This window comes from Protopterus annectens, chromosome 3.part0 (genome assembly GCF_019279795.1).
Source record: "Protopterus annectens isolate FY-2018-M chromosome 3.part0, PAN1.0, whole genome shotgun sequence".
NCBI classification, from domain to species: domain Eukaryota; kingdom Metazoa; phylum Chordata; order Ceratodontiformes; family Protopteridae; genus Protopterus; species Protopterus annectens.
In genome coordinates, this window is record NC_056731.1 from 919,202,781 (window position 1) to 919,223,595 (window position 20,815).

A 20,815-nucleotide genomic window follows, 5' to 3' on the forward strand; every position below is an offset into this window, starting at 1 on the left:
GAATCAGCCTTGACTTTTTTATATTGACTGTGTATCCCAGGGCTTGCAGCAAGTAAATGACTCTTTGTAAGTCTTCTGTTAGCTTGTTTTTGTTGTCCGCTTGTATCAGGCAGTCATCCAGGTAAGGATAAATTTGGATTTCCTGAAGTCTGCAATGAGCGATTACTGATGCCAGGCATTTCGTGAACACTCTGGGCGCAGTAGATATGCCAAAGGGCAATGCTGAGAATTGATAATGCTCTGATCCTGCAAGAAATCTGAGGTATCTTCTGCAATTTGGTCGTATGGGGACGTGCAGGTATGCCTCCTTGAGATCTAGAGTTACCAGCCAAGACTCCTTGCCCAGCATGGGAAGAAGCTGCTGTAGAGTCAGCATTTTGAATTTTGGTACAATGAGGAATGTGTTTAAAGCGGACAGGTGGAGAATAGGCCTCCATTTTTTCTCTTTTCTTGGTACCAGGAAGAGTCTGGAGTAAAATCCCTTTCCTTGCTCCACAGATGGTACCTTTTCCACAGCTCTCATTTTTGCTAATTGAGCTATTTGTTTTAGAGCTTCTGCCTTTTGATTTGGTGGTAGGTTTGGCATTCCTCTTTTTCCTGGTAGAGTATGGAAATGAAACCTGTAACCTTGGTCTATAGTCTGCAAAATCCACTTGTCCCTTGTGATGTAATGCCAGTTTTTTGAAAATAAAGCTAGCTTTCCGCCTAAGGGTGCTGCTAGTTGTTCCCTGGTAGGCGGTGTCAGTGCCAAGTCACTGTGATTGTCCTGTTGCAGTGGTGGTGGCTGCGTCTGTGCCTCGCTGGTTGTTGCCCTGCCACTGGCGTCCCCTGTAGGCACCCCTGGATTGATTTCTGCCTCTTGAACGCCTATTCCTGCCTCTCTGAGCTTTTGAGGAGTCTGGAAAGGACCAATTTTTGGAGGGCCAGTTCCTGCTAAACCTTGGAGGTTGCACCTGTAAGAAATCTTTCACTGTTTGTACAGATTTTGCCTTCTCTTCCATTTTCTTCAGTACCTGCTGAGCTGGAGAACCAAATAAATTGACCTTGTCCATGGGAGCATCCAATAGTTTTGATTTGACATGATCCGGCAAGGCCTGTTCTTTCAACCATGCATGCCTTCTGATAACTGTGCCAGTCATGGCTGATCTAAAGGAAGCCTCCAGTGCATCATAGCTGCATTTTAAAGAATGGTTACTAACTTGCTGAATGTTATGCACCATTTCCAAAACATATTTCTTATCTAAAGAATCATCAGAGGACAGTTTCTTAGTTAACTGATCAAGCATGAACACCTGGTATTGGATCATATGAAACTGACAGTTCAAGGCCCTAGCTGACAGAGTAGCAGAGGTGTATACTTTTTTTACCCCATCTCTCTAAGGACCTGGATTCCCTTTCAGAGGGGAGGGGATTGTTAACAGAGGTAGATGCTACTGCCTTAGGCCCCTGGGAGATAGTCTCGGGATCTGCAAAAGGAGCCTTGTATAAATGGTGATGTGTGTCCGGGACCCTGTAGAACCTATCGGGCTTAGCAGGGGCTGGAGGTAAAGAATCAGGAGCAGTAAAAGCATCATTAAATGCATCATCTACAACAGAAAGAACTGGAGGTATAGCTAAAGGCCTATGTTGTGGTAAATGCAAGAAGGTCCTAAGCCTTTTTCTGGAGTCTGAAAAATCTTGGCCCTGCCACTGAAATTGTTCCCTCATGGCATGTAAGGTTTCCCCAAAGGAAAATTCCTCAGGTGGAGAGGCAGAAGGAATCGACTCTTCAGCATCAGAGTCTTCGTAAGGAGAATAAGGAGCCTCTGGAGGGTCTGTATTGTCTGAATCATCAGAGGAATCATCCGTGGACACTGGCTCAGGGGGCTCTGCTCTAGGCCTCTTCTCTGGGGGTGGCTGAGAGGCCCTGTCTGGATGAGGTTGGGATCCCCTTATTAAAGAGATGAGATCCTCTGCCAGAGAAAGCATTTGGGAACTGGAGCTGGGCCTGTGAGAGGGGGGCTTAACAGGCACAGACTTAGTAGATTTGGCTGCTTTAGCCCTGGCAAAGGCCTTAATGGACATGGCTGCAGGAGGCCTAGCAGCTCCACGTGCAGGAGTTGAAACATCCAAGGGAATAGTGTCCGATAATTCCTGTGTAACCACAACAGCAGGTTGTAAATCAGAAGCTGATTCTACCAGGTTAGAAGAGGCCTCGGTAGAAGGCATGGTTTCGGCTGACCCAAGGACCGCTTGCTCGGTTTCGCCCGAAACCGAGACACTCGCGGTTTGCTTAACCGCGGTTTCGGCCGAAACCACGGACCGCGAGTGTCGGTCCTTTTCTTTGCGTTTTTTGGCAATTTGTGTAGTCGGAGGATCTGACGGCATAATATACGCAAAATCAGAACCGAAAAACTGCTCAGCAAACTCTGACCGACGTCTAAGCGTCTGTCGGTTAAAAGAAGCACAGGCTAGACAAGCTGCTACGTCGTGGTCTGGGCCTAAACAAGGTAAGCAGTAAGAGTGGAAATCTTTATGAGGTATTTGTTTCCCACAAGTTAAACAGTTATTCACTTTTTCTGACATCGGCTGAGGCAAGAAAGAGTCCCCAACGGGGTACTTAGCTTTTTAGAAGTCTTCGAAGTAGTATTCGGTAGTAGTAATCTCTGGATCTGACCGACCGGCAATTGCGAACAGCTTCTGCTTCGGGCGCCACGCGGCAAGAAAGACTGAGGAAAATGGCGTCGGCTGATGCCTTTATACCCGAAGAACTGCAGCTATGACGTCGGGTGAAGTGCGACACCAGCCGAGGCCAGACCCAGACTTTGGAATCCGGCCGACCGAAGGGCTGCCTGACGAGAGGACAACCCATTTGTAAGGACTGCAGATGCATCCTTGAAGGACATCCAGCTGGAGCTTATACTGCTTTTTGCTAAACAGCATCAGGATTTTTCCTAGTCAGTGTTTTCTTTTCAACTTTTCTAGTTGATTTTCTTTCAGGTTCTCTTGGTTTTTTTCTTTGTTTGCATCCAGGTAGTGTACTTACTAGCCAGTAACTGAATTCAATAACAATGACCGAGTTCCTGGCCCTTGTGTTTCAATTTTTCACACTTGGGAGCTGAAGTTAAGCTGTTCCTCAGTCTGCAGCCATCACAGAAAAAGTGTAAAATTTGGAATGTAAATTGTTTGAATGACAAAAAAAGTGAGGTACAGTGTACCAGATATGTTAAAAGAGGCAGTGGCAATACAAAAGACGAACATAAGGGCAGAGGTAAGTGCACAGTTAAATCGCCAAGGGAATAAGGTAATGTCCTCTGGGACAGATATTTTGGAACAAGCAGAAAGAACACTACCTAAGGAAGGTAACACAGTTATTGAAAAACATGCTATGGTAGGGGGAGAAGGCAAAAGTGGCATGGTAAATGGTTACCCTGTCAAAGGAAAAAGGAACCTTGGGAGCTACAGTGGTAGGAAAGTACCAATAGGTATTTCAAATAGCCAATGTGTTTAGAACAGATGCACAATATCATTCAGTTTGGAAGAAAAAATGGGAGGTAATGGACAAAATGACAGTGGGAGAAGATCTCTGTGAGCTACTGCTAAAATACCCACATACAAAGCTGGAGGTGCCAATATTGAAAGAAATGTAAAAGACATCAGTGAGTTTCTTCCAAGAAAATCTACTGGCAGTTTGCAAAAGGGTAGTGATACCAAAAGAAGGGGAAAAACAAGAACTCCCTGTTATGGAAATGAAACAGGAAAGGAACAATGGTGAAAAACTGAGATATGGTAACCACAAATGACCAGATGATAATACTGGAAACAAAACAAGAATATGATTTACCCTCAGAAAAAGAATGGAAACATCAGGACCTGAAAGTAAGGTGGGAAAGAACAAATAAGGAAAGGAAACAATATAGCAAGGTACCACATTTTGGTATAGGAGATTACTGAAAGAAAAAAAAGGAAAAGCAGAGTGGTAAAGGACTAATTTCTAAATGATTAGAACCTCTTAAGGGAAAATAATTAAAAACAATGCAAAAACTAAGGATAGGATGGGGAAAAAACAAAACAATATAAGATGCATGAGCTGAGATAACAAAGACACCAAAATATGGAACCAAGGCAAGGAAATTTAAAATATTTGACTAGAAGTGCCTGCACAGGTACTTTCCTAAACCTGTAATATTGAGTAGGAAGCTCCAAAAAGCAAGGCCAGATTGCTGGGGATGTAATACACAGGATAAAGAAACATGGTTGAATATCTTCTGGGAATGGCCAAGATTAAGTAACTATAAAATGGAGATAAAAACGTTAGTCCAATGGGCCACAAGTGAAAACATACTGCTTATAAAACAAATGTTTCTATTAGGCACAGATAATCAGATAGCTGCAAACAAACAGAATATGGTGTCAATAATAAAGCTACAGTGGATATAAAAAGTGTACACACCCCTGTTAAAATGCTAGGATTTTGTGATATATAAAAATGAGACCAAATAAATAATTTCAAAACTTTTCCCCACCTTTAATGTGACCTATAACCTGTACAATTCAATTAAAAAACAAACAAATCTGTTAGGGGAAAAAATATAAAAAAATAAAAAATGTACAATAAGCTGGTTGCAAAAGTGTGCACACACTTAAAACTAATACTTTGTTGAAGCACCCGTTGATTTAATTACAGCATTCAGTCTTTTTGGGTAGGAGTCTATCAGCATGGAGCATCTTGACATGGCAATATTTGTCCACTCTTCCTTGCAAAAGCGCTCCAAATCTGTCAGATTGTGAGGGCATGTCTTGTGCACAGCCCTCTTCAGGTCACCCCACAGATTTTCTATTGGACTTAGGTCTGGGCTTTGGCTGGGCCATTCCAAAACTTAAATTTTCTTCTGGTGAAGCCATTCTTTTGTTGATTTGGATGTATGCTTTGGGTTGTCGTGTTGAAAGGTGAAATTCCTCTTCAGCTTTCTAGCAGACGCCCAAAGGTTTTGGGCCAAAAGTAACTGGTATTTTGAACTGCTCATAGTTCCCTTCACCTTGACTAAAGCCCCTGTTCCAGCTGAAGAAAAGCAACCCCAAAGCACGATACTGCCACCACCATGCTTCACCGTGGGGATGGTATTCTTCTTGTAATGCGAAGTGTTGTTTTTGCACCAAACATACCTTTTGGAATTGTGGCCAAAAAGTTCAGCCTTGGTCTCATCAGACCATAACACGTTTTCCCACATGCTTTTGGGAGACACTGTATTGTTTTGCAAATTTCAGCCGGGATGTTTTTCTGTGTAAGAAAAGACTTCCATCGTGCAACCTTACCCCATAGCCCAGACATATGGAGAATACGGGAGACTGTTGTCACATGTAGCACACAACCACTACTTGCCAGAAATTCCTGCAGCTCCTTCAGTGTTGTTGTAGGTCTCTTGGCAGCCTCCCTGACCAGTTTTCGTCTTGTCTTTTCATCAATTTTGGAGGGACATCCAGTTCTTTGCAACGTCACTGTTGTCCCATACTTTCTCCACTTTTTGATGACTGTCTTCCATAGTATATCCAATACTTTGGATATTGTTTTGTACCCTTCTCCTGACTGATACCTTTCAACAATGAGATCCCTTTGATGCTTTGTAAGCTCTTTGCAAGCCATGGCTTTTGCTGTAGCAGGCAACTGAGTAAATGTCAGGAAAATCCTACTAGGACAGCTGAACTTTATTTGGGGTTAAAGTTTCTTTAATTGATGGCAAGTGTGTACCCAAGAAGACTGAATGCTGTAATTAAATCAAAAGGTGCTTCAACAAGGTATTAGTTTAAGGGTGTGCACACATACAGTCAGCTTATTGCACGTTTTTTTATTTTTTATATTTATTCCCCTAATAGATTTGTTTGTTTTTCAATTGAATTGTACAGGGTATAGGTCACATTAAAGGTGGGAAACGTTTTGAAATGATTTATTGTGGTCTCATTTTTATATCATAAAAAATGGCATTTTAACAGGGGTGTGTATACTTTTTACATCCACTATATATATATATATATATATATATATATATATATATATATATAGTATATATTTTATTTTTTTATTTTATTTAACCTTTGTTAACTGGGAAAGTCTGACTTGGAATGAAGCCAATTTTCAGCGGAGGCCTGGGGAGAAACGCTCCAGACTCATGTCTTTGTAACGTGGGAGGAAACCAGAGCACCTGGAGGAAATCCACACGAATGCAGGGAGGACATGCAGACTCCCCACAGAAGGCACTAGAGAACCTCTTGCTGTGAGGCGACAACGCTACTGCTGCACCACTATGCCATCCAATTTATTATATATAATATAAAAATTTTAATTATTTATATATTTGTGTATATGCATACATACATGCGCGCACGCACACACACACACACACACACACACACACACACACACACACACACACTTTGCTTGTTCCTCTACAGGACCTTACCTCATGGCTCTCTTACTTGAACCTAATCAGCCCATTCATTCTGTAGGAAAGGAGGCAGTCATTCCTGAGAATCCTATGGATTGACTGCTTCTGTCTTACCTCTGTCTGCAAAGAGTAAAGGTGACAGGAGTGGGCAAGCTTGCTGGTCCTGGGGAGCTTTCTACCCATCTCCTGTGGAACCCCCACCTCCCTCATAGTGGCTCATCAGGTTGTCTTATGTGCTGCCTGTCATGGGAACCATGCCTCCACATGTAGACGTCCTCAGGTTGTGCAGGTACACCACTGCAGTGCGTGCTTGATAGGCCAGAACTCTGCAAGTGCAGCACCTAGTAGTTCCTGTAAATAACACCCAAGTGGTAAACCACCTCTGTCTCCTCAGCAGGAGTGAGCCAAAAATGGCCACCCAGTGCCATTACAGTACCTCAGCCACTTATCAAACTTGGCCTGTCTAGGTGGTAGATATAGCTTTAACCCTCTAAAACGCAAGACCAGGCTAACTTTCCTGCATTTTTACAGAAAAAACAATTGCTGGATTTTATACAGCCCTTAAAAATCTCCAGTAAAAGAAACTGAAGACTTCAGCACAAGAAGAATTTAACATGATGAAGTCTGCTTACTCAGCACAACCTTACAGAAAACTACATTAAATCACGGATTTATCTGAAATGCACAGACTCCTTTTCTGGGCTTCAAATGACAGGCCTGCGGTCACAGGAAATCCCTGTCAATAAAATAACACTGTAGAATAAAATATAAGATGGGAAATTCAGAAAAAGGTTATCAGTCATGTAAATTAATTAAAATGACCATCCACTCAACAGAGAAGTTTTAATAATGCCAAAGTGCATATTCTGTGCCAGATGTAATTTGAAAGAGATGTAATCTATTCATTACATGCTGGTGGTAAATACATTGTCAATGAAGTGTGTGCAACTTCTGTTTATTGCTATCAAGAGGGACACATTTACTTTCTAAACACCATCACTGGAACAATTAACAATGCACATTGTGAAATTCATTACCTGGAATATCTTGGGAATTTCTTCAACTTCTGCTCGATACACATCACCTTGTGTTACAGGTCGGACATGAAATAATTTGCTGCAAAAATAAACATGCTAACAATTAGGTCATCATACGGAAAATGCAAAAAAAAAAAAAAAACTTCCACGCCAGCTCCTACTGTGTGATTTTACCTTTTTTCAATAAGTCATTTTGTAAAGAACAGTGCAGTAAGAAATGTACTCAAAACAGAACTGTTCATGTTTGTATAATCAATTTTAAAGGCTTTCTGGATGAAGGAATATGGCTTAAACAAAGACTTTTATTGACACACGTAATTTTAAGCGAGCAATAATGTCCAACAGGATGTCTGTTATTATGTAAATAATGTATGCCCAGAGGTGTTCTGAGGCCCAATGTCGCAGACAGAGGGCCTCTACACCCCTGTAAGTGCGTTATTTATACAGTAACACATACCTTTGAAGGGCACTACTGTGCTTAGAGAATGGGCTGTTTGTAAAATTCTTGTGTTTTATTTATTTTCATTATTATATTTTGATGTAAAATAGTTCTTCCACCTAATGCTACAAACTTGCTGTAGTACATGCAAATGATGTTAAAAAAATATTTTTCATCAAAAAAACAAGAATTTAAAAAAAAATCCAGATTTTTTTTGGTACCTTACTCATAAAATTCATGGTTTGTTGGCAATCATTGGGAACTGAAGTCACTTAATATGTTCCTATTTTTGAACCTTTGTCACCCCATTTATTTTACATTTTATCTAGATTTCTTGAGTTGAGCGGTATGCATACCTCCTCACTGCTGCTGCCACTGCTCAATCAATCTTCACTCTCTTTCTCACTCACACACACACACACACACTTCTACTTTCATGCACATAAGCACTCATACACTCACACGTGGACAGAAATATGAAAACCAACACGCACACACACACTTTCTTTTCTATTTTAATTTTTGTTTTAATTTTACACTCACTAAACAGCAAAAGCGCTACTTAGCAAGTGTAAATTAATGGCTCGATCGATCTCACTCCCACTTTCATGAATGCATCGATGGATACACTCGCACAGAAACATATGCTTTGCTTTTTTTTTTTTATTTTCCACTCACTAAACAGCAAAAGTGGTGCTGAGAGTGTAAAATAATGGTGGCTGTTAGCTTTCTGCCGTGAAGCTGCAGACTCATTTTTTCAGTGGGCATTACCTGTCCATTAACACCCTGCTGGAGAATGTTCATTCTCCAATCAGATTGGTGATGTACAGATCACCCATTCTTTAGTCAATCACACTGCATAACTGACTAAATTGACTGCTACACTCCACTAATTTCACTATTCCTTTACTTGTTTTGTCTTTTATACTACATAAACGGATGGTTCTATATTAAAATCTCGACATACCAAAAACTTGAAACTTACAACAGCGAGCCCATATACTTGCATCTTGTAAGCTCAAAAAGACACTCACAACTCTCGTTTTTGCAGAGTGGCAAGCCAACCTGCATCTTCCCCACATGCCCACTACATATATATTCCAACAGGTTTATATCACAAAATCGAATGTTGTAAACGCCGAATACCAGAAGGCCGAACTTGGTAGTTCGCAAGTTGAGAATGTCGAAGCCACGGAAACCCGAATTCTTTCCCAGGGAAAGAATTCAGTTGGCAGTTTCTGCGGCTTCAGCATTTTCGGACCGGGTCAAGGTAAGTGTACGAACAGGTAGTGACGGACTTTAGGGTTAGGGCTCGGGTCAGTAAGTGTGTGTTAGTGACGGACTTTAGGGTTAGGGCGCGGGTCAGGTAAGTGTGTGATAGTGACGGACTTTAGGGTTAGGGCGCTGGCCAGGTAAGTGTGCGGTAGTGACAGACATTAGGGTTAGGGCTGGGTTAAGGATAGTGCATAGACAGTGGTGTATGTTAGGTTTAGTGTAGGTTTTTAAGGTGTTTGGTGTGATTGTGTTGTGTGTGTGTTTTTCGGAACAGCAAATTTTTTTCCCTGGGAAAAAATTTGCTGTTTTGAAGTGTCGATGTTATCCGAATTCGATCTTCCAAATTCGAACTTATGGTGTTCGACATTTTGGAAGTTCGATTTCGTGATATAGACCCTATTCCAACTCTGAGATCACAACATAGTGGGGAAAGGATTAATACCCTGATCCCTACTGTGCTGCAATCCTACACAATTCAGATTCCAGCAAAAAGAAACAGGTTTGAAACTTACAAGACTTAAGCATTTCGGCTCAGTCTTGTAAGTTTCAAGATTTTGGTATTTTGAGGTTCTAAAAGTGAACCTAAATGGATACATTCTTACCATACCAATTAATCTGTGTGAGGAATCCTGTTTGCTGGTTCTGTGACATGGTTCTTTTTCCCATACTTGGTTAGTCTGGTTATTTTTGTATGAAGCTTACTGTTCAAAGCTGTGCATGTCCTCCAATAATACATAATATGGAGTCATATGCTAGGAGAACACAGCACGCCTAATCCCTGAGCATGTCAATTTGCCTGCAACAATTAAGGATGCATTCCTTCAAATCAAGATAAAATAGCGGAGGTTTAGCACCCACAATCTATACAGATATATATGCACATATACTTAACTTACTGAGAATTTAAACTACAACGGCTAGACAAGGGTCCATCTAGACAAATGGGAACTGCAGCAAATCTACTGAAGAAGGTCCCCTCAAAGATCAATGACAATACTCATTACATCTGACACCTCAAAACAGCCAGTGGGGTCTAGGAATGGAAAAATCAAAAGCATTTCAAAATCCTGAAAGAGGATGAGGTTTTGGAATGCAGAGTTTTGAAGTAGAAAAGTATCATAGGAGTACCAACTCCTGCAAACACCATCAAAGCAATAATGCTGATTGAAGGTGTGAACTGACAGTCAAGTGGTCATGACACAAGTAAGCAACAGTGGTGATATTTTTAAGCAAACAGTGGAGACAGTTATGGCTCTAATGAAGCAACCCTTGAGCACTTTCTAATGGACAGTTTGCCACTCTGACAGTAAAAGATAATGGTGTTAGCAATCCAGTTGGAGATGGTGGGCCTAGCATCTGTCAGTTTTTCTTTGCCACTCATTTTAGGCAGAACCTGAGATGGATGCCTACATAGAAGGTACAAGAGGCTCTTTCTCCTCTGCCTTTAAATAGGATCATAGAAAGTTACTAGGCTACTGGCCCAAAGGACCTTATAAGCCTAGCCAATAAATTAGCCCATGTTCCCACTAGTCAGCACCTGATGCCTCTGTCCAGCAGGGAAACAAGTGGAATCTCAAGGGGTGTATTTTCTATTTTCCATCCAGTCATCCAGGTTCCTCTTAAAGAGGGATAATGAAGTACACTGTTTAGTGTGGTGAGGGAGTCTATTTCACAGATGGTGGAGTCTCTGGGAGACAAATCTGTCCCACAAGCAAGTCCTACTGATTTTCACAGACCAAGCTGAGGTTTTGCATGTGGGTCATGTGAGTAGAGTTTGGCTTGTGGATATACAGCAGTTTCATCAAGGTGGGGTCAGAGATTACTCTGTATGCCAGACATAGATCACCTCTGAGGAGTCTGTCTGAGACGGAGTAGAGGGACAGGGCTTTTAGCCTATCCATGTAGGACTTTTAAAGCCCTGGATTCTCCTAGTCAGGAACCACTGTGGTCTCCAGCTGCTGCATGTGCTTCGCGAGGTACATGCCGAAAGGGGCGTTATACTCAAAGGACCTGATAAGGGAGGAATACAGGGAAGTTATGACTTCCTTGTTCTTGGAAGAAATACCTTTACAAATGAGGTCAGCCATGTAGAAAGCTCTCCATACAATGGAGGCAACATGCTGGCCAGAAGTTAGACTGCTGTCTACTTGGGTACCCCCAAGACCCTCACAGCTGCTTGCATGCTTAGGACATTATTATTAATTGTGGAGAAGTCATTCTCCTCAAAGGGGATGATGATGCATTTTTTGGCCTTTACTTTAAGGCCATGTTTCTGGCACCAGTCATTTGTCTGGGTGAAACCCTTTTGTAGTATGTCTACATCACTAGGGAAGTTGATGACAGTGCCCACCTTGCAGTCATCTGCAAACTTGGTCAGCGATGGACCTCTGGTTTTGGCTTGCATCTCGGAGAAGTATACCCAAACAGTAGGGGCCCCAAGACTGATCCCAAGGGTATGCCACATATTACAAGTCTACTACTTGAGGTAACTTCCCTATTTTGACTGAGTGAGTTCTATCAGTGAACCAGTTAGCTACCCATCTAGTCACATATGGATTTATGCCAAGTTGGGATAGTTTACCTATTATAGCCAAGTGAGGAATAGTGCCGAAGGCCTTGGCCAGGTCAAGGTAGGCGGTGTGCACAGTTGTCCCCTCATCCATGGTGCTGGTGACTGACTCAAAGAAGTCTTCCAAATTTAACAGGCATGAACTCCCCTTGACAAAACCAAGCTGCGTGGGATCACGCATTTGGAGGTTGCCAAAGTTCTTGTTAATGTGGTCCATGATAATGCATTCCATGGCCTTGCAAACCAGGCTAGTTAGCCTGATGGGTCTTATAACTGCCTGGATTGGTGGACGCTCCACCTTTGGGATGGTGGCCTCCTCCATTCGGCTGGGATGAAACCAGTACTCAGGCTTAGGTTGAAAAGGGTGCCTTAATGGTGCTGCGAGTTCCTGCCTGAATTGAAGCAGGATGCAACTTGGGATGTTATCGTGTCCCATGGAAGTTGTGTTTTTAGCCTTAGAGAGGGCGGTAATGACTTGCTCCCTAGAGATAAGGGTGGGGGACAGGTGCTGGGGATATCCTGGATTACTGATGGGGGGACAAAGGGGTGAAGTTTTCATTGAACCTGTCTGCCAGCAGGTTGGCTATATCCAGGGCATTTGTGTACCTGGTGTCCTTGACCATCAGTTCTGAGCAGATCTGGGTGTTTCCCCCTTAGATTGCAGACGTATGTGAAGAAGGCCATATGATTGTCTTTAGTAGATGTGGCCAATTTGGACTCAAAGTTAGCTTTGGAGGATTTCACTAATACCCTTATTTGCCTGTTTAGGTCAAGAAGAGATTGCTTCCAATTTGACACCTGTTCCTTCTTGGTCCTGGAGAGCAATTTTTTCCTTTTGTTGTAGAGTTTATTTATAGCCTATGTCCACCAGACAGGTTTACTCTTCCTTGAGGAGGAGGATATTGTCCTGTCAGGTATTGCTGAATCAATGCATTTATATAAATGGTTGTATAGTACTTTGGTGTAGATTTGGACATTAGTGCCAGTTCCTACTATTGGAGAGGGGGCTGTGAAGCTGTTTATACCTTTCCTCAGGAGGTTGTAATCAGCGTTGGAGAAGTTTTTTTGTTTAACCCTAGCTGTGGGGAGGGGGTCAAGGGAGATGGTGACTTTGAAGATGACCTCTTTGTAGTCTGATCTTACCAGGGATGATGACACTGCAGGGATGCTGCAGTGGTTTCCTATGTTGGTTAGTACCAAGTCCAAGATATTGTCACCTCTTGTGAGGGTGTCATCCAGCTGGTCCAAGGCATTGACACTGATGAAGTCAAAGAATCTTGAAGAATTTGTGTTCTGGCTCGAGTAGTTCTTCCAATCAATGGTTGGGTAGCTAAAATCACCCATGATCAGGGTATAGGGTTGAATCTTAATAGATTCAAGGAGGTCTACATAGGCGGCGTGGGCATCCCGAGTCAACATTGGGGGATGTAGCTAACTATGATTTGAACAGGGGTCTTCTCAACCGTTAACTGCACCTGGAGCATCTCCTGTACATCATACTGTTTGACCAGTCTGGAGTTGGGTATATCTTTAATACATATTAAAACACCATCTACTTTGGCTTTGCTGCCCTCAGTTTGGGGTCTATATGTATGACAGGATGAGTAACCAGGTAAGGCTGGTGTGCTCTCCGCAACTTTGAACCAGGTTTCTGTGACTGCACAAATGTTAGCATCTCTCAGGGTTAAGAATGCTTGCAATGAATGCAGTTTCATGTTGAGACTCCTAGCATTCAGCAGCATGACCTTTAAATTGCTTTTAGATGAGATCCTAAAAAAGGCACTATGGGGAAAGCAAGAGCCTTTACCAAGAGCCTGAAGCCAAAGGGAGACAGATACAGGCCATCTCTGGCAAAGAATCACGGTCTGTCAATCATGTGTTCCCAGGCCGACAGGTACTGGGTCCTCTTAGAATGATACCAGAACCTAAGCCAATTATTAAAGTCAATCATTTTTTTTATTTGTATTGAGGCATCATTCTGGTGTAGGTATGAATGAAATTAAAAAAAGATGGGCACACTGGTTTATGGACAATCCTTGAATCCACTTAGGGAGGAAAGACAGAATACTTCTAAGGGACATTTGATCCTTACAAAACAGAAGACTTTATTTTTTCTTTTTTTTTTTTTTTTACAACCATAAATCTGAAGTCTCCAAGATTATATGAATGGTGGCAATGGCCATGGAGAAAAAGCATTTTCCAAAACCATGACAACATTTTGCCCCTTATGAGGCCAGTTCAGCCACAATCTGCAAAGGAAATCTCTTGTCTAGCCTACATCCCTTCTGTGCAACGCCATCAGCAGTCCTCACTGCTAGTGGTAAAGTGTATGGCACAGCAAGCATGCGCAGCAGAGCTCTGCCAGTCTCTCACAGAGATGGGCTTAACTACTTGTGATGAAGGGCCCTACCCATTACATGCTATTAAACTTCACACAGAGCACTGTATGCAGTGAGGCATGGTCTATGGACATCTCTGCCCTTACCAAGTGGCCATGCTACCCAAACCTGCTAGTATGCATAGGCAGGTTACTGTTTCAAGTCTGGTTTCCAACAGAATTGCAGAGAATAGCATGCCTTTTACAAATACATCACTTCAATATTTCCTACAAAGAGAGGCAAGCAGGCAGAGCCTTGCCACTACACTCTTTTCCTGTGTCTGCTCCTTCAGGTATCAAAGCCACTAGTCAAATATGAGCTTGAAAAAGTCCTAGTCAAGGTGGACAAAAGTGTAGAAAACCAACTGGAACAAACTGCAGAAACACAAACAGGCTATGCTTCGTTCCTAGGAGCAAATAAATCCAAAAATACTCGCCAAAATGGAAAATCTTGTTTAATAAGACGCAAAATACACCAACATCACACTTAAAGCACAGTTGTGTACACTTACCATAAATGTAGATGTTCGAGTGTATTCACTGTTGCAGTCATTACATTTGGCTAATCTGCTGGCAGGTTGCCCTCAGTTTTGAATACTTTGAATATTCTTCATTTAGTTACTGGCAATTGGAACACATATTTTCATATATTGTAACTTTTTGACACAATATGATTATAACATTTTCTGACTAAATTCATTATTTAAGTCCGAGGGCCTAACATCTACATATGACTAATGGTATTTAGCACATGTATGGCTGGACTTTATACCTGGGTTAAGTTACACTATTTTCGCCCTTTTTTTGAGCCCGCTGAATGGATAAATAAGCGAAGGCAGTAACTGTTGGGGACTGTCGAATTCATCACCACTGACAGTTTGCGATTTTTAGTACAGTGGCTCATTATTATGCGAGCTTGATATATCTCCAGGTTCTTTGACTGGGAACAGATATTACTTTGGACTTTCAGAACACAAACTGTGCTTTTGTTTTGTTTAATATTCTGTATGTTGACTGGGGTTTGTTTCAATCCACCTTGTTGAGCTCAATATGTTCTGATCTAAATATGTATTATGATTCACGCTTTCTGAAAATATTGGCCATCTGATTTTTATAATATGTTCAATAACAATCATTATTTGGTTTTCATGGCTTATTTCGCTATACTTTTAAGCTAATGGGAAGGTTCTTGATTCTTCATGCCTTACACATTTTCTAACTTATTGTTTGTATGTCAGATATACAGTTATTCATATACCATCGGTTTCTCTTGGCTACAATATATATATGTCTAGGGCAATAGTTGTATTATATAGTGCCTTTTTTTTTGGACATTATTTGGTATTATTGGTTTGGCCCAACGCTACCATTTTTAGTATGAGAATATTTCATTCCGGGCTTGCATTTTTTGAGGACATCCTCACCAGAATTGAATAGGTTTTGTGTCTGGTTGTGTGTAGCCAACAAATTACTCCACACTACCTCAATTATTTGACCCATTTACGGTGACCAATATATTTTGGTTAGTGTTAAAAAATTTTTTAACACAAGCAATATAAGCACTAGATGAGACGAAGGTCGATCTAGTCAGGAATATGTGATCAAGCTTTTTTGACATTTTCAAGTTAGTTGTAATGGGTTGCAACCTATATCATATCATATCACTGTATTTAAACCATAATTGGCATACTTAGGTGGCCTATGGTTTTTTTGTTGTTGGATGGATGAATATCAGCATTTGAGGTACTGGTTAAGACGAACGTCGAACCAGTTACCACATTTGGGTTGTGGTCTCATTTGATCCCATTGGGATACATTTTTTACTTTTTATTATTTTTGATTTAATGGTGCATTGTATCACTGTCATTTTACCATCTATGGCTAGTATTTTGCTGGTCAATATTTTTCATTGGATTGGTCACTTATAGTAACAGGGCTTTTAATAATAGATGGGTGGTGTTGGTGCTTTGACTACAACAATCCAGATATTTTTAAATATCTTGAATTTGATTTTTTCTTTGTTTTTTTTCTAATATAAATATATTCTCAATCACAAACTACTTCTGTTTGAGGCTGCTTCAGAATTTTATAAGTCCTGAGTGTTTTCAATTGGCTTTTGGAACTATCTAAATATGGATTTAAATGAAATTTTACATGGGTTAGCATCTGATGGGGATAATCTTGAGGTGTTTGGCCTGGCCACTAATGCTGGTTCACATATGTCCAATTCTATAACAAATGATCAACAGAAATGTAGTTATGTTTTTACAAAACTTGGGAGACAGATGAAGATCTTGCGATCTAATGTATGGCATATGAAATTGTTCAAAGCTTATCAAGCTAAGGACATAACACCAAGGGGGTTGAGAGTACGCTTACAACCTTTAGTGGCACAGATTGATAACGAGTTATCCAAAGACTGGGCTGAAGCACAACATTCAGCTTCTATGTTATTTGTAGAATGTTTATTAAAATATTATGTATTATGATAGAATTATTACTGCTAACCTTTCAGACATTCAAAGTTTGTGTGTGGAGGCTGAACAATTTAATAAGCAAGAGTATTATTCTCAGCATGTTTCAGATTTGGCTAAGGATTTGTCTATTCTTGAAAAACAATTGATGAAACGCAAGATCAACAAATTTCAGCGTGACCTTATGGACTATGAAAAAGGGAAACCCTTTATCAGTCAAAAAACAGTTAGATTTAGTGAACAAAAAACTACTCAGAGGGGTAACAATAATAAAAAAAGACCCAGGTCTATTCTTAGACATCAAAACATCTCTTCAGACTTTACTTCTGAAGAAGAAACTTCTTCGGCTACTGATGGAGAAGTGTCTTCACGCCAGGCGTCCCCAGTAGCCAAAAGAAGACAGATGCCCCCTTTAGATCAAAGGGTAGGAGGAGGGGGGGCAGAAAACACAGATCTAGGTTTAAATACCCCAACCTTACAAAATTTGTTGAAACAAATAATAAAGTAACCAATAATGTTTACAATATTTCTTCGACTGTTCTCTCCCCAGTCCAGATTACACTTCTAAATAAAGGATTGAATTTTGTCCAAAGTTCTGTGTTTTCTGAAAATGATTTATTAAATGATGTTAATGATTTTTGTAGACTACTAAACCTCAAAATATTTTTTTCAGACCATGATGGTTCTCAAAGATCAACTGAATTCAGATTTGGAAAATCTTCTTTTGTTCCTCCGATGAACAAACATGTTTCCATTTTCAGGGAATGTATTATGAAAGAGCTACACTTTGCTAATGTGTATCAACCACAATTTAATAATTTATCTCCCATGGAAAGACAGGCTTTGTTGGAACTTAAAAATAATCATCAGTTAGTTATTACCATGGCCGACAAGGGGGGTGCCATTGTGGTTATGGACCATCAAGCCTACATCAATGAGGCTTTACGACAACTATCGGATTCTAGCTATTATAGAGAGTTAAATGTGGATCCTACTCCACGGTTTAAGGAAGAAATTGATAGGTTTTTGGAAGTGTCAACCAACCAGGGGGTAATCACTGAACAGTTAGCCAAACAGTTGCAGGTGGAGGAACCCATTCCACAATACCTGTATTTGTTACCTAAAATACACAAGGATGCACAGAACCCCCCAGGCAGGCCCATTGTATCTGGGCGTGGATCTTTAACTGAACCTCTATCAGCCTTCCTTACACAGTATTTAAAACCATTGTTGACTCATATTAGATCACGTATTCAGGATACAACGGAATTCCTGAATATTGTTAATGATTCACAGTTAGAATCCTCTTGGTGGTTGTGTACTCTTGATGTAGCCTCATTATATACTAGTATACCACATGAACTAGGCATCCTAGCTGTTTCCTACTGGCTGTATAAATCCAATCTATATTCAACTGAATTTAATAACTTTCTGACCAAACTTACGGAATTTGTATTGTGTAAAAACATTTTTTAGTATAATGGCAAAGCCTATTGGCAAATTAATGGAACAGCAATGGGGGCCTCGTTTGCCCCCATATATGCGGATCTTTTCATGGGCTATTTTGAGGCCATGTATATATATGATACACAACACAACACATTTCTTCCGTATTTAGATATTTGGAGGAGATATTTGGACGATTGTTGGATGGTGTGGCGTGGCAACAAGGAACAACTATCCAATTTTGTGAACTATCTCAATGATAATTCTTTTGGAATTAAATTTACAGCTAATATTGAACATGGAAGCATTGTGTTTTTGGATGTTCTGGTTACGAGACTTGAGGACAATACCTTAGCTACGTCTGTTCACAGGAAATTCCCTCAGTACAACACTCTGTTACATGCGGACAGCTGTCATCCACACCACATCATCCACAATATTCCCAAATCTCAATTTATGAGAATGAAAAGTATATGCTCTTATTCACAGGACTGTTCCCTTTTTTGTGATGATTTATTTAATAGATTTGTTGATCGTGGATATAAAACATACAACATTTCCAAATCTTTGAAGACTGTTAACAATTTACCACGCTTTGAATTACTACAATATAAATCCAAGCATCAGACTCAATCTGGCTCAAAGAAGGACTCTATTTTGAGGTTAGTAACCACATATGGGGCTAATACCAACCGTTTTATTGAGATAATTAATCAACATTGGGATATATTACGGTCACATGAAATTTTGAACCGTATATTACCTGAGCAATGTTCTTTTTCCTACCGTAGAGGTAGGAATTTAAACTCTTTTTTCACTCATTACAAGGGATACACTCCACACACTCCTTTACAAACCACTTTAGGGGGCCAAATACTTAAAGGTAGCTTTCCATGTGGCCATTGTTCTTTTTGCAAATATATGCCCAAAGCCAGGGAATTTTCCAGTAAAAATACATCTCAGGTTTTTGATATCAGGATATTTGCTAATTGCAGTTCTGATTGGGCCATATATTTGGCCAACTGTAATTGCTCTGCATTTTACATTGGACAGACCTCCAGGTCTGTCAAATTGAGAATATGTGAACATACGAGTGCCATCAGGAATAGACGTACCACCAATGCCTTATATAAACATACTCTGGAACACCCTTCAGCTACTTTTACATTTGTCATTATAGATAGAATCATTTTACATCGTAAATTTAAAGCAGGATGGCATCAGAAACTTAATGATATGGAGAACAAATGGATTATTAGGTTAGGGGGTCTTTTTAGGCCAGGTTTAAACACATTAGAACCATCATATTGAGTTGATTATTTCAATTTTTTGAAACATGTAGGTAACCATGTAATATGAACGATTGAATTATTCATTATGGCTGGCACTATTTAGGGTTATCCAACCATATATGCCAGTTACATATGTACTTGTATTTGTATTATATCCAGAGTGGAATGGTATCCACATTTTCTCTGCTTCATATTATCCGCACACATTAATAAATATGTGCAGATTATTGTTTATATATTCTTATAATGTTACAATTTTGTAGGATATATATATACTTTTGTTTAATATTGGTATTGGTTCATAATGTGTTTTGTATATTGTAAACATATGGATTTATTTTACACATGGGTTATATCCCTTTAAGAGTGGGACTATAAAAAAGGTTCTAACATGGTGGAAGGTTTCATTTTTCTTATTTGACATTTGGCATTGGGAAAGGCTAGCATTAGCCGAAACCGGTTTGCCTCAGCAGAGGTTTTTACCACTGCTGATATGGTTGTTTGTACAACGATGCAGCAATAAATATTATTTTCACTATCCTACATGTGCTGGTCCGTTTTTGGTTTTATGTTCCTGCTTTCTTCGGGACCGTGCACGCCAGTCCCACGTGCGTGATACCTTGGTTGGTTAGGTTGCCCTCAGTTGGCCTGATTAACAAAGTCTTGGGTCCTGCGTCGGTTGCTGTCCCTTCTTCCATGACGTCAGGTCATCAGGGGTATAAAACATGCAGCCAACGTCATTAGATCAGTTTTTCTTGCCCCAGATGTCAGGTGCCTCCCAAATGGGGAGCAATAGATATATATAGATATATATATATATATATATATATATATATATTTAAAACACAAAAAATATGTACCTAAAAACAAAAGCAAATACACCAGAAAGGCTTTTAAGCATAGCAGAAGAAAGTGGAGGTATAGTAAGAGAAAAACAGGGGGCTGGAGGGTGGGTAACCCAGACTGCAACAGTGAATACACTCGAACATCTACATTTATGTTAAGTGTACACAACTGTACTATGTTCTTCGTGTTTCACTGTTGCAGTCTTTATATTTGGGTAGAGTCCCAAAGCTGCGGTTGAGGGGGATGGAATTATACAGCATTAGGACCAGCTATAAGGCCTTCCAGGACAGCAGTAGCAAAGCCAGCTCTGGATTTAGAGAAGAAAGGTAAATAGTAATGTTTGGTGAACGTATGAACTGAGCTCCAGGTAGCAGCTTCTAGAATGTCTCTGGTAGGAACACCTCTGAGAAAGGCTGTAGACGTAGATGCAGCCCTGGTGGAATGAGATCCGATCCCCTGGGGATAGTTTTGCCATGGTGCATATAGCAGAAATGAATACAATGGCTAATCCATTTGGAAATAGTCTGCTTTGAAATAGCCTTTCCCTCTGCCCCTGCAGCAAATGCCACCAGTAGTTGTTCAGATTTTCTTAGAGATTTTGTCCTGTTTAAGTAAAATCTAAGTTGTCTGTGTACATC

At 40.5% G+C, this 20,815-nt stretch overlaps 1 protein-coding gene across 1 annotated transcript in view; it reads right to left on the reverse strand.

Annotated features, from left to right (window-relative positions):
* Nucleotides 1-20,815, reverse strand: part of ROCK1 (Rho associated coiled-coil containing protein kinase 1) — a 4,526,103-nt gene that overhangs the window by 264,934 nt on the left and 4,240,354 nt on the right. The window contains exon 29 of the mRNA XM_044065727.1: nt 7,460-7,538. Coding sequence (XP_043921662.1) covers nt 7,460-7,538 — 79 coding nt within the window. The remainder of the gene's footprint in view (nt 1-7,459; nt 7,539-20,815) is intronic.